Source organism: Plectrocnemia conspersa, unplaced genomic scaffold (genome assembly GCF_051122295.1).
Source record: "Plectrocnemia conspersa isolate PC_06_02 unplaced genomic scaffold, ASM5112229v1 ptg000013l, whole genome shotgun sequence".
Classification (NCBI taxonomy): Eukaryota; Metazoa; Arthropoda; class Insecta; order Trichoptera; family Polycentropodidae; genus Plectrocnemia; species Plectrocnemia conspersa.
In genome coordinates this window covers 16,164,284-16,179,176 of record NW_028277177.1, presented here as the reverse complement: position 1 = coordinate 16,179,176, position 14,893 = coordinate 16,164,284, and the positions used below count along the sequence as shown (strand labels likewise).

Here is a 14,893-nt window from a genome sequence, read left to right as displayed (position 1 = left end):
ATAATAACATTTAGAGAATGACACCACTTCTCACAAGCTCTTTATGTCAATATTTATTATTACTAAACTTGACTAATCTGACATATTCATTTGTAGGTTGTAAGCAGTCGGGAATGCCATTAGTCGACGTGGTACTACCACCGTGGGCCAAAAACGATCCTAGAGAGTTCATTAGAGTACACCGTGAAGCTTTAGAAAGTGATTACGTTTCACATCATCTACATCACTGGATTGATCTCATATTCGGTTATAAGCAACAGGGTCAACCCGCAGTTGATAGCTTGAACGTTTTCCATCACTTATTCTATGAAGGAAACGTTGACATATACAAGTATGTCTCATTATTTCTAAATTATCTAAACATATATTTTATGTTAATTAATTATTTAAAATGTTAATAGTATTGACGATCCGTTGAAGAAGAACGCCATCATCGGCTTCATCAACAACTTTGGTCAGATACCGAAGCAACTGTTCCGTAAAGCGCATCCCAGCAAGAAGATGTCACAAAGAAGCTCTACAATTTTAGATCCGAACATTATAAATCCTACTGTAGGAATAACTCCGCCTGATAAACTATTCTTTCACAACTTGGACAACATGAAGCCTACTTCAAATCCTGTGAAAGGTATTATTATTTTAAAATTCCATATCTGATTATGCTCATCTCTAATATATATTTTTTATTTATTGTAGAAGTCAAAGGACCCGTCGGGCAGATTTTATATACCGACAAGGCTATATTAGCAGTAGAGCAGAATAAGATATTGATGCCGCCAGCTTTTAACAAATACGCCGCATGGGGTTTTGCCGATCATTCGCTCCGAATAGGAAATTACGATAACGATAAGGCTGTTTTTGTTTGTGAGAGTGTGTCACAAGCTTGTGGCGAGATAGTCTGCTGTGTGTGTCCATCTTCCAAAACTCTGGTTACTTCCGGAACTAGCACGGTTTTGACAGTGTGGCAATACGATGCTAATCGCAAGCTATTAACTGTGAAGCAATGCTTGTACGGTCATACAGAAGCTGTCACTTGTTTGGCTGCCAGTCCTGCTTACAACGTTGTCGTCAGTGGAAGCCGAGACGGGACTGCAATTGTGTGGGATTTATCAAGATGTTTGTTCGTTCGACAGCTAACTGGTCACGCTGGTCCAATATCGGCTGTAACTGTCAATGATCTCACTGTAAGTATTATTAATTTGTTTTGACAGTTGTATTGTTGATTTTAATCATTTTTTTTATTGATAGGGTGATATAGCGACGTGTGCCGGAACTTGGTTACACGTATGGTCAATAAACGGTGATGTTTTGGGATCTGTGGATACGTGTGTTGGAAGAGCTGATAGAATGCAGCAGATTCTGTGCGTGGCGTACTCTCAAACAAGGGAATGGGACGCTTTAAATGTCATTATAACCGGATCTTCCGACGGTGTTGTTAGAGTAAGTTTATAATGGTTTTGTTTTTATATTTTCAAATTCAATCTAATATTTTTATTAATATTTATAGATGTGGTCGATAGACTACGTTCAAGTACCTGATGAAGAAGATATTCCGAATAGTATTATACCGGTTTCGCCTGGACTAAAACCCAAGAACATAAGTAGACTGAGTTCTAAATTATCGAGCGAATGTAGTTTGAGTGATAGCGAAAAGACATCCAAGAGCAAGGACTTGTTGGACACTTCCAAAGCAAAGAAGCGAGTCGAAGAATTATTAAAGCAGAGTAGTTTATCTGTTGAAAATGATGGTATGTGTACATATGTTTATTAATAAGTATCCAATCTCATGGAAAAAAATATATAGCTAAAAACTTACTCATTTTTTTGGGTTCTACATGTTTGTTTTGATTTCTTCTAAACGTTGAAATTTTGTTTATTTGAATCATGGCATCTTGAAGCTGGTAAAGAGCTGAAAGTCATAATTTTTTTTTGGTTGTTAGTGAGAAGGCTTTTAACGAAATTTGCCATAATGTTCTAATTGTTATACTGCTGCACTTTCTTGAGTTTTGTTTAATATTTTCGGTTATTTTGCCTTTAAATGCAAGTGTGACTATCTCGATTGCCCGAAGGTCACTCAAGGTATACTTTTGATTCAGGTTTGATGTATATATTGCTCTTAATTATTAAATGCTTAAAGGTGCTCTGACGAAATCTGGATCTGAAAGTTCGTTATCAGACGCAGCCGAAACGACTAGTGCCAAAGAATCGTCACAGAGGCACGAAGAAAAAGAGACATGTAGTGACAATGAAGAAAACGTATACGAAAAAGACAACTGGGACTATCCATCTAACGAAATGCCTGATAATTGCAAAGTCAGATTGGAGAGCATGAACAGTGATAAAGATGAAGGAATCGAATGGAATAGAACGTTATCGATTCAAAGTCAAGATGAAGAAAAATTAACCACCGGAGATAACGAGACAAACGTGGAAGACGCTAGGCAGCTTCAAAAACAAGGTGCTGTAATATTAAGGCGAAAATCGAGAGGAAATCCACTGTTCCGTAAAAGCGAAGGTATTCATATTTATTTATTGGTTATGTCCGTTAAATTCTTATCATGTTTATGATTGTTTGCTTATTTTTAGGTGGTAGTAGCTTGGGCGATTCTACTGATTCTGGTGGTGCGCCTTTGTCGGTTGAAAGTCCTCTGCCGACATCGATTGTGCATTCAGATTTTACTGGTATTTTGCAAGACGATATAACTTACCCGCAGCCGAGCGGTGGTATGAGAACCAGCAAATCGGATACTAGTTTGACAGATTCGTTTGTCGTGATTCCGCCTGCTACTAGCGTCGCTCAAATTGACGATTCAAGTATGAAAAGGAAAATACTGCAGACACAAACTCAATTAAGAGATGGTAGATTTGTTATTAAATAATTACATATACGATATTGATTCGAGATGTCATCTGTGATATTAAATATGGGCTGTTTTTATTATTTATAATACAGGTTTGAAGTGGCAAAGACAACTTGTATTTAGAAGCAAGCTCACAATGCACACAGCGTTTGATCGCAAAGATAATACAAGTCCAGCTTCTGTTACTTGCGTCACATCTGCTAAGAATGGCAGAGGCGTTGCTGTCGGTGATGCTAGAGGACGTGTAAGAAAATTATTTTTATTTTTTATACCCATATTTGCCCAGATTTTGTTTTCAGTTATTCTGTATCCTTTAACATAATTGATGGTGTTTTTTGTCAAATATTTTGGAAACTGTTCATGAAATTGCCACATAAAATTGACTATGAGAAAAGCACTCATCTCATTGGGGTTGATTTATTGCAGTGGAATGAAAAAATCTTGTATTTACATGTACCAGTCGCAAACATTGCTAGGACTTTCCTTTATAATTAGATAAACATTGAAGGTTTATGCTTTAGTAATACACTTAGATTCAGGGAATTATACATGATAGTAATACAGCTATCTTCAGCATAATTTATGAGATTACCTTCTACATATTACCAGCTTAATAGACCAGTAGTATAAGTTGGTGATAGACTTAGGTTCGAATCCTGTATGGTCTCGTGTCTGGGAGATCAGAATTAGTGATTATTTTATAATTATATTTCCGATCGATGTTTTCGATTTTCCTAATCTCATTGAAGAATATTGTGATAAATAATTAAAATATAATCGAGGTAGTCATAGTTGCATATATTAATTGTAGGCTGTATTCATAATTAATAAAATATATGTCACCGATTTAGACTGATTTCAGTCTGGTGTCTCACTACTTAAGGCGGCCACACACGTTACGGTAGACCTGCACAGGTCGACCGGAAACCAGTTGACAAGCTCACAGGCGCTCCGCAAAATTTTTCTTTTTTTCAGCGAACGTGACATACTTGAATGTCTCACTTCGACGCTTACAACAGAACTGAGAGCATGTCAGAACCTGTACAGGTCGACGCGAGACATTCAAGTACGTCACGTACTACCGTAACGTGTGTGGCCGCCTTTAGAATCAGATTTTTATTTAAAATATTTTAATTTAAATCATGTAATAATCATGTCTTTTATACTTACTTCGCTTTGGTCTTCAGCATGTTTATAATCATTAATGTCAAAAATGAAAGGTCCTTAGTACTTTCTATGAGAATTATAGACTCAATTTTTATAAAATTATATTATTGTATGAATAGATTTTCCGGTGGGGTGTGTGCGACGCTACCGGTAAAGGTGGCGACCATTGGGTAAGAGATTCCGGTGTCGCGAGCTGCGCCGCCTGCAGTGCAAAGTTTACCATGTACGATCGCCGTCATCACTGTCGCAACTGCGGCAGGATCTTCTGCGGTCGTTGCTCGCGATATGAAGCGCCAGTGGCGCGCTTGCGAATATTACGCCCCGTGCGCGTATGCCAAGCGTGCCATGCCGATCTCAAGCAGACGGACTCTGTAGATTCAACTGCTTAGATACCAAATCAACTAGTCAAATTTTACGTTATTAATAAATGCTAATATATAAATACGATACGGTAACGATAACAATAAATTAAACACAATTATATAATGATCACATCGGTTTATATAATTGAGATATTATATATGTAATAATGATGTATGAAGTGTAGATTGTTACTAATTACTAATAACCCCCCTCCTCCGTATTATTATGAATAATATAGAGAATGAGTTTTTACATTTTTTTAAAACTAATTCAATATCTATTTGATTGAACCCCTTGACTGAACCACAGTTTACATTTGTAAATTGGTAATAGAAAAATTAGTCATTAGTCAAATTATTTGCCATAATTTATTAAAAATTAAATTGCTACTTATGTTGAAAAGACGTTTTATTATGTATTTATTGTTTTATTAATTTAATTTGTATTTATTGAATCTTGTACAAAAAATATAGTGACAATTTAGCTTGAGTGAAAAAGAAATAATATTTACACGCAAGCTTGCATTTTAACTAAAACATTCCGCTTTAATAAATTATTTTATTTTAAATGAAAATTGTACCAAGTCCTAAAATTATGTATTTAAAAAATCTTATGGAAACTAGTCCTTGATATTTATTATAAATCGACCTGCAGTATTTAATGGATTGATTGATTTTTAAATTATTTATTTGTTGCATCGCTATTCGGTACTTAATGCCATTTATGTATTCGGTTGATGAATTCAAAGCTTTCAGGATTATGAATTTTATTAATTGAGTTTTTATCACAATTTTTCAGTATTATGAATTTTATTAATTGAGTTTTTATCACATCATAGTTAATAAATAATATCATTTTAATTTTTTTAAATATATAATATACAATTTATGCAATCCATCATAATAAAAATAGATTATTTACTTTTAGGTATGTATTACCGTATCATGAAATTAAACTGAGCTTCTATCCATTGTTTATAATTTTAACATTTTTTTTATAGTAATCAACGTGAACAAATAATTGTGACATATTATTTAAATTAATTGTATAATTTTATGTACCTAGTAATTATAATAGCTTTATGATTTTTATGATTATTACTGAAAGATATTTATACGATAGGTATAATAGATGTATTAAAATTGTAATTCAGTATTATTTATTGAAAATGATATTTTGATTAAAATGTATATTTATAAATATGTATTGTGAAAATAGTTTTGTTTATACATATGAATTATATGATATACAGAAGAAAAGATGATATATCTATGCAAATTGCAATTGTTGATTCTTTTTAATGTATAGACGTTTTATTTGGTTTGGAGCACAAATTTATATATACATATATAAATAATAAATATGTATGCGTAATGAGACAAGTTAATTATTGTGAATAATTGCATGGAATATATTCATACAGAGCACAGTTTTCGCATAAACGCTACGAGTTAATTTCAATCATTGTTTAACTGCAATAGATTTTATACTGTTCAATTTAATGACAATGCACTTTTTAGAGACGACACTTTTAAATCTCATTTCGGTTCTGTGATATATAATTTGAGTATTATGATCAATTGTATTTTGTAAGATTTTTATTAATTAATGTTTCAGAATGGTTATATAAGTCAATTGATAAATATTGTTTAAGACATAATATATACAAACGTCATTGTATATCGTTTTACTCCATCTGTGACGCATTTATATATCGATAATATTAACAAACATGAATGTATATAAGAATAATGATATTTAATCAGTTGTGAATTGATATTTTAATTTAAATCATATGTAATAATCATTCCATTACTTTTGTGCTATATTCATGTTGGCCTCGTTTGACTATTTTTTAATTCAATGTTTTTCATTTGCTGCACACGCTATGCACATTAACCGTTTGTTTAATCACTGTTGTTAAAAATAATAGTTGTACTATTCTTAAAAGTCGATTATGAATATCGTCGGAACGTTTGCAGACAATATAAAATGTTGTTAGAAATAGGCACTCATTGTGTATTAAAAATTTGTAATCTATACCAATGTAACATAAATAAAAAAAAAATCTTGATGTCTGAATGAATCATTTTATTATTTTACTTATACGAATGGCTATATCACAATGTTTAGATAAAAAATCTGATTCGGTTCAAGGTTCGACGCTTGCCAGTGACTTGTTAAATCGTGCGATTTTAAGCAAACGCTGAACCCCGTGACATTCAATTTGCTTATGTACAAAAAAGTGTAAAATATGAAAGTGGTACATTTTGTATCAGCACCAAGGATATTTTAGAACCATTAAAAAAATACTAACTACTATCTAAATACGAAAAAATCAAGGAAAACTTGTGATAGATAGTTACATTGATACTTATTCATAACAAAATAATATATTATTAGATTATACAATATAGAAAATATGTACTATTATCGACGCATTCGTTAAAATGTCCTGTAATAAATATAAAAATAATATTGAACTCAATTTTAAACTCCATATTCCTAAGTTTATAAACATTTTTAAGCATTTTACAAATCCGATAGAATAAACTATTTAAATCGTTCTAACGACTCAAACGAATGACCAGAACCGGAACTTATACCTAAAACATATAAATATGTACAAATTAGAATGCATTTACGATGGATTTGTTAATTGTAATGAATTAATAAAAAAGCTAGCCTTTATGATTGCGAGGATTTGGAATAGGTGAAGGCGGAAGAGTGTTTACTGGGCTAAAATCAGTCTCTGTTTCATATCTTCGAGATCTTCTTTCTTCTTCACTGTCATAGTATCTGCATCAAATAACTAGGGTTATAAAAAAAGAATACATATATGTAATTGACTATAAAAATGTATAACCTATTATTATCATATCTTCTGTCATTGTATCTCCTGCGATCTTGATTTGACATTGGAGATCTCGCTCTATAATCCCTATCGGGGCTGTACCTGAAACAATAAAATAAATCGTTTTAATTTATTTTTTAGATATGATTTAATATCAATTTTCGAGTTTGCTCATATACATGAGAAATTTTAGAAAGCAGAGATGCAGTCTTAGAAAATATTTCGAAAGCTTTATTTATTCTTCAACATAGTGAATATGGACCATGATGCATTTGGTGAGCCTATAAACGGCGTTGAAGTCTCAGTATTGGCACCCAACATGTGGAGTTTCCGATATTCTAATCTTTCGGTAACGGTTTCATAAAAAAAACCCCAGTAATGAATATTTTTCATTGTATATAAAGTGGAACAAAACATTTTTTAGTTTTTGAATGAGTATCATTCTGCTCCTTTCAGTTCTTCCTGGTTTAAATTTTAACGCATATTCGCTAATTTATAACAACATTGCCAAAACAAACAAGTTGGCAATGAATTTCAGCAGCAGTTTCTCCTTTTGCAGAGAAGAAACAGATTTTACTCGCTACTAGTGTAACATGTTACGTGGATCCTAGCAGAAACGGCATTGTAGCCCATTGAGTAAAATAATCTAGTATACTTTCCGATAATCCTTTGTATTACTTGTAGAGCTAGTCAATTATCAAACTCATCATAAGCTTAATTCAAATGCATACCTTGAATCTGGCGAATAAGATCTATCCTGACGAGGAATTTGCGTTGGCGGCGGACTGCTGAGCCTTCCTAAAGGTGGTGGACGATGCGGCGGCAGTGGAAAAGGTGGAGGCATCATCATAGGTCCTCCGTGCGGATTCGGAAGAAAGCCCAACGGTGGTGGCGGCATCATTGGAGGCAAATTACCGAGTTGTGGCATAAAAGCAGGATCTGGGATCGCTTCTCCAGTTGTCAATGGAGATACTACACCTTTGGTAATAAATAATTAGAGGTTAATTTGAGAGATGGTGCTTCGACGATTATGATTAGTATCTTTATTACGCTTATCTGGTGATGGTGCAGCAAGCCGTTGTCTCAAAGCCTGTGCTTCTCGAGCCGAAGCTTCAGCTGACCGTTCAGCAGCTCTTCTAGCTAGCCATTCATCATGAGCGCGTTGCTCTAAAGCTGCTATTCGGGCGCGCCATGCAGCCTCTTGTTCTGCTACTTCACGACGCAAGCTTTCTGAAGTTTCTCTAAAATATGAATTAGGTTGTATGTTGTTAAGTATATGGGTAATCTATTGAAAGAATCACATACTTATATTGCTGAATTTGTTTTTGAAACACTCCTATTTTCTCGGTGATTGACATAGCCTCTCCTTGTTGAGTTAGCCACATTGACTCTTTGTTGTTTAATTCTCTGAATATTACAATAAAATAATTAGTAAATTTTTATTGGAAGACCTCTGTACAAAAAAATTATCACAACAAAGATAAGATGTAAAACTATAAGATGGTTTCAAATATGCTATTATTTTTGCTCGATAAAATCTAGTTTTATAGATATGATTGATTTCATTTCATTTATTTACCACATCTGTCCCTATCTACTCATGATAACATTTGTTATAAAACTGATTAAGTGATTAGTTTGTATTAAACACATATAATTTATTTTTTCACTGAATTTTAAATGATACAAATTGCTACTGTTAGTTAATTTCGTAAATATAAAATATATTGTCACATAAATTATTTAACCATCGAATCACCGATGGAAAAATCGTAAATAATAAAGTAAACCCTTTAAACATTCTAAGTTATTCTTACTTTAATAATTCTGCTTCTTTTTCTTTGAAATATTTTGTTAGTACTTCTAGTCTAGTTGTAGCTTCAAGTGCATTTCTTTCAGCTGTGACCAATTGCTCCTTCATTTCGGTAATACTACCATTCTGTCTGTTGATATTTTCAGTAAGCTCTACTATTGTTGCATGATCAGCCTATAAATAAAATAATTTTAGTCTTGATATTTACATACATGATAAAGCGTTGGCAATTTAATTCCTGGATTGACCCCATGAAAATATCCATAATTTATGTAATTTATTTATACTCTTATTGCAATATTATAAAAGTTCAGTAAATGCATCTAAAGAAACTATTTTCAATACAGTGATATTTATGAAAACACAGAAAAAGTCTGTGTTGTCAAATCTAAACAATAGAAATCATACAACAACAAAAACAACTACCATTTTGTTGAATATTCATAAAAAAGATGTCAAATCTTTACTTTATTTAATGATTTTTCTAAAAACATTTGGATAATCTAGCATCATCTCCAACCTTCAAACACGCTTGTTTCAATTAATTCATATTAAATTATAATATTTATTCATTGCTCTATGACATCTGACAAAAACACAATCTGGGATGTAAATTGCCACACCGTATATATATAAAATTATGAAATATTAATTTACTTCAACTTTCTCGGAAAGAAAAGTCTTTTCCGAAGCAATCAAAACCAACTCTGCATTTGTATGCGTCGCTTCTATAAGACTATTGATATTTTTTTCATCTAACTGTAAAGCTTTTAAGCCGTCCTGAAATAAAATTAACAATCAATCTATGGAATATTTTTATTATAAATACAACACATACTTGTAGTGATTGTATTTCATGCTTATGTGACTTCAACGATGCTTTCTCTTTAATCAATTCAATTTTAGACTGATCTAGTTGCTTCTGTAGTTCTCTCAATTCTAGTTTCTTCTGCTCCTCGGCTTGCTTCAAGCTCTTTTCAATATTCAAAGTCAATTCGTCTATCTGTTTTGATTTGATTTCGTTTTCTTTAACCGTCCGCGAGAGGGACTCTTGTGTATGAATAAGATCTGTTTCTAAAGAACTGCTCTTATCGTTGATTTTGACAATTTTAGCTATCAATATTTCATTCTCTTCCATTTTGCTCGCTAATTGAGATTTAGTCATATTCATAGTGCCTGAAACAATATACAATATTTAAAATTCATCATCAATCTATTTATAAATATTATTTTATCAACCTACTTTGCTGATCGTCCAATTGAGTCTGCAATTGAGTGACGGTGAAAGCCAGTGAACTGCTCTTCTCGTTCGACACAAGTTGTTCGTTCAATATTGACTGAAGCTCGAATGCTGCTTCGGTCGAATTGGCCAATTCTTCTTCGGTATTTACCAACTTTTCTTCAAGTTCTTCGATAGTCTTCTGCGATCCGGCCAAGTCCTGCTTAAGCGATGCGAACATCTCGTTCGATCCAAAAGAGCTGTCTTCGATGCCGGTTAATATTTCTTTAGTTCTATTCAAGTCTTCTTTGAGTATTATACATTCCTAAAATGAAACAAACGTAAGAACAACATCTTTCAAGATTTAATATTAATTTATAAATTAATATTAAGCACCTTAGTTGAACAAAGCAATTCTTTTTGCAATGTATTTACCATTGCCAATAGTTTACCGTCTTGTTTCCTATTTTCCAAATAGTAGTATCCGAGCGTAAACATCAAAACACTAATGGCGGATGTTACGAGCCAAAAGATCAAATCGCTCGATACTTCTGACCATGTTGGTTTAACTCTTTCATCAGCACTGCATTTCAATGTTTCTAAAATTGCCGATTAAACATTTTAAAATCTATCAAAAGTAGATTTATGTAATATGATATAATTTTGTTAAAAGGTAAGATTTATTTAGATGATACTTTATCATGGCTAATAAAGTTGGGATAAAATATATCAGATTGGTGCATATAAAATGTCATATTTTTATTTATTATGTTTCATCAGTATTTATTCTGTGGTATCTAAGAGATATTTATTTGTGTTTTCTGAATAATATAAATACTATCAATTTTTTTAGAACACAATAAAATACAAATGTTTATCAATTTAAATAACTAAAATAAATTTCTTGATTCAGTAGACGATGCAAGTTCTAACAGGTACATTTTATTTAAATGACAAGGGCAGTTATTCTTAAACTCTTTGAATCCAAGTGGATTACCACAGTACAAACTAACCCTAAGGTTTGATAGACCAATTATGATGATAAGAAATTTAAATTCATTAAAACTACAAAAGAGCATGGTTTGTTATGAAAACATTACACATGTTATTGGGGCAAGGATTCGGACGGAAGCGTTTAACAAACTGTTTTTTCACTTCAAGCGGCTTTGATTCTTAATTTGCCTTGTCTTTACCATAACAAAGATGCTTCCCTCATTGTTCATTTTATAGTGACACGTCACGAGCAGAGCATCAAAAACGCCTATTATTACATATACAAAGTTTTGGAAAGCTTAATAGTGTTCACAATGGATGAGAATATGAACTGAATAAAATAATTCTTAGATACCATTAAAGAAATGCTGATGATACACATATAAGATATTTGAGACGAGAGATAACTATCAATCAGATTTATTAAGATCTATCATGGTAGAAATTAATACACGGAAACTGATACTCTGGTTATTTATTTATACAAATAAATAACCACAGAGAGAACAATTTAGAATGTTTAAAATAAAATACGACATTAATTTTCACATATCTCATAAAAATAAATAATAAAAATAAGCTTGAAACATAATATAAGAAAGTTTAATAATATTTTTCTAAATTGCACAAACCTGAGAATAGTGACGACATAATGTTTTGCGAGCTATGAGTGTTTTCTGTGTAATCGTTGTTATTGAGATTACTTTTCAATTCTTCGTTGTTACTTGGTCCGAGTACACTTGATCTGTAGATATGTAAAATGCTGTCGTATAGATCGCCAAATATGAACATTGAAGAAGCAAAGCTGGATTTTTTGTCATCGTCGTCCAAAACATTATCTTCATCCTTTTCATATTGTACGGTTGATGTCTCTAGTTTTATTTCAACTTCCGGTTCATCGATTACATGTAATGCTTCAGTTGTAACCGGCTCGTCTATATGTGGTTTATCAATCAACATATCTTTAGAATCAGGTTGGTAATGAAATAAATGTGGACCTGTAGATCCATGAAACATCGGCGGACTAGATGGCGGTTGGTGATACGGACTCTCATACTTTTGCTCGTTTGTATCGTCTTCTGTGTTGTTATCCATAGAGAAACTTTCAGAAGAATTTATTCCATTCAGAACATCTGTGCTATCAAACGCTTCCACTTCGTTTTCATTATCAGATTGTTCTGTCACAACAGGTTCATTGATGTATTTTTGAACATTTTCATTTGATACGTGTTCCTGTTGGTTTGTAATCGATTCTGTTTGTAAAGATACAGGAATTTGATCAGGAGGCGATTCTACATTATTGTCTTGTAACCCTCTATATAAATTGTTTATGTTTTCTACATCAACACTGTCAACGATTTGAGGGCTTTCAACTATTTTTGGATCAAAATCAACAATGACATTATTCATAGCAATACTTTCTACATTGTCATTTGGAGTATTTATCTTTGCTTCTTCAATACTATCATTGGTTGAATTTTCTATTGAGTTATCATAGACATTGATATGATATTGTGTATTTTCAGAATTATGAATTTTTGGATCATTGGTTGAATTTTTTTCATCATTATCTGAGTTTGGTTCATATGTATTATCCAATGATTTTGAACTATCAGCATTGTTAGAACTTTCATACATTTTTGACTTTTCTTTATGAGTATTATCGATTGGTATTGTATTACCATCAGCATTGATAGAATCTTCATTTATTAAATTGTTATTTAACATAGCTTCTTTTGCATTATTGTTTGGTTCATGCGTATTATCAATTGGTTTTGTATTACTATTAGCATTGCCAGAATGTTCAGTTTTTGAATCGTTATTTAACGTAGATATTCTTCCATGATCGTTGGTCGAACTTTCTACCTGATTGTGTGATATTGGTTTATGCATATTATCGATTTGTTGTGTATTACTATCAACGCTGATAAAAGCTTCATTTTTTAAATCATTATTTAATGTAGCTTCTTTTACATGATCATTATTGTTTGTTATTGGTTTATGCATATTAGCAATTGGTTTCGTATCACTATCAACATTGACAGAATGTTCAGTTTTTGAATCATTATTTAATGTAGCTTCTCTTTCATGATTGTTGGTCGAACTTTCTGCTTGATTATGAGTATTATCCATCGATTTTGTATTATAATCAACGTTGGCAGAATCTTGATTTTTTAAAGTCGTTTCTTTTATACTATCGTTGTTTGAATATTGTTCATGATTATGTGATATTGATTTATGCGTATTATCAATTGTTTCTTTATGAATATCTTCATGATTGTGTAATATTGGTTTTACGCTATCATTAACATTGGCAGACTGTTCCGTATTTATATTATTTTGTATTTTTGTATTTATCATATGATCATTCGTTGAATTTTCTACATAGTCGATATTGACAAAAGTACTATTTGATTGATTTTGGTCACTCTCGATTGTATTTTCATTTCTTTTACTAGGTTTTTGATGATTATGTCTGCCGGAATTGTTTGGTATTACATCCAAAGTCGGCTCTTGGTTTGAATCCTTTAAATCTTCCGATTGGGTGTATAAATTCTCTCTAAATTCTCTATTAATCTTGTCTTCAGTAACTACATTCGAAATAACGTCCAACTCTGGTTCTGTACTTTCAGGATTAGTTTTATCTATTAAATTATCTTCTTTCTGTGCTTTATCAATTGTCTTGACATGGTTTTGTGATATTTCATGTGGAGTTTGAACGTCTATTATCGGTTTGGACTCTATATTGTGATTTTTTTTCGGTTCACTTGGCAACGCATCTATTTGTTCAGCTGGTTGATTCTTTTGAGGTGTTTGTGATTCTTCTTTCGGGCCATGTTTATGCCGGTAACGCTTCCATAAAGTTTCAATATTGACGACAATTTTTGGATGTTTTAAAACAGTCCCTTCTCTTAGCGCCGATAAAGGGGCAAATCCAAATACGCCATTTACTACAATTCCCCAAGAGTCGGTATTAGTAGCACCGATGTATGGTTTTGCTACAACCAGCACCTTGACGTTTTTTTTGAACGATACACCAAAATCTTGGGGTGTATTATAGGTTATTAACGATGTTGCCCATGATATTGGCTCTGAAATGACAGTGAGACAAAGGGAATGTTACAAAGTACTATAATATGGTAATATACAAATGATAATGTGCATTATAAAAAAAAACAAAAAATAAATTAAGCGATCGAATTAAAAATAATAAAATAATTAGGCAAAAAAAAGAAATGTAATTTATTAGCCAATGACATTAGTTGTCATTCGTTAATTTCACCTAAACCATTCAATGTATAGGAAGTATATTTTAGCACAACTATAATGTAATGAGACATATGAATCTTTGTTTTTGTATTAATATATAAGGAAAGCAGTAAATGTATTTATTCGGTACAATAATGATTGAACACGGAAAGTAGGTTAAGTCCAAGCTGGTTTATATGAAATCGGCGATGAAATTACCATTGCAGCTTTCGTCGTTACAAAGCACTTTGTCTGGTAAGTTTCCTTCGACATAATTAAGAGTAAATACTAAGGTTAACAAAATACTAAATGAATATATAAGACGAATCATGTCTGCGGCCACATCACTCTCTGACATGCAATGCTACCAACCC

The 14,893-nt window shown here is 32.2% G+C and overlaps 2 protein-coding genes and 1 long non-coding RNA gene across 4 annotated transcripts in view; 1 reads left to right on the top strand and 2 right to left on the bottom strand.

Moving 5' to 3' along the window:
- bchs (WD repeat and FYVE domain containing 3 bchs) overlaps positions 1–6,473 on the top strand; it is a 21,932-nt gene extending 15,459 nt beyond the window's left edge. Inside the window, exons 34-42 of the mRNA XM_088202650.1 lie at positions 97–331; positions 402–628; positions 697–1,184; positions 1,249–1,440; positions 1,508–1,748; positions 2,138–2,515; positions 2,587–2,859; positions 2,954–3,105; positions 4,148–6,473. Of these exons, the coding sequence (XP_088058776.1) occupies positions 97–331; positions 402–628; positions 697–1,184; positions 1,249–1,440; positions 1,508–1,748; positions 2,138–2,515; positions 2,587–2,859; positions 2,954–3,105; positions 4,148–4,417 (2,456 nt within the window). The 3' untranslated portion in view covers positions 4,418–6,473. The remainder of the gene's footprint in view (positions 1–96; positions 332–401; positions 629–696; positions 1,185–1,248; positions 1,441–1,507; positions 1,749–2,137; positions 2,516–2,586; positions 2,860–2,953; positions 3,106–4,147) is intronic.
- On the bottom strand, positions 1,596–4,173 carry LOC148227415 (uncharacterized). Of its 2 annotated transcripts, none has more exons than XR_015812063.1 (3): positions 4,032–4,173; positions 1,817–1,909; positions 1,596–1,733 (listed from the first exon to the last, which is right to left on the bottom strand). It is a non-coding gene; the product is annotated as an uncharacterized LOC148227415 (long non-coding RNA). The 2 variants fall into 2 exon arrangements; XR_015812064.1 differs by lacking the exon at positions 4,032–4,173 and adding an exon at positions 3,705–3,841.
- On the bottom strand, positions 6,462–14,893 carry Tango1 (transport and golgi organization 1). The gene is made up of 13 exons (XM_088202651.1): positions 14,739–14,893; positions 11,903–14,362; positions 10,674–10,876; positions 10,302–10,602; positions 9,897–10,234; positions 9,716–9,838; positions 9,063–9,232; positions 8,551–8,652; positions 8,296–8,486; positions 7,977–8,223; positions 7,258–7,347; positions 7,078–7,190; positions 6,462–6,997 (listed from the first exon to the last, which is right to left on the bottom strand). The coding sequence occupies exons 1-13, from the start codon at positions 14,875–14,877 to the stop codon at positions 6,945–6,947; spliced, it is 4,530 nt and encodes a 1,509-aa protein (XP_088058777.1). The 5' UTR covers positions 14,878–14,893; the 3' UTR covers positions 6,462–6,944.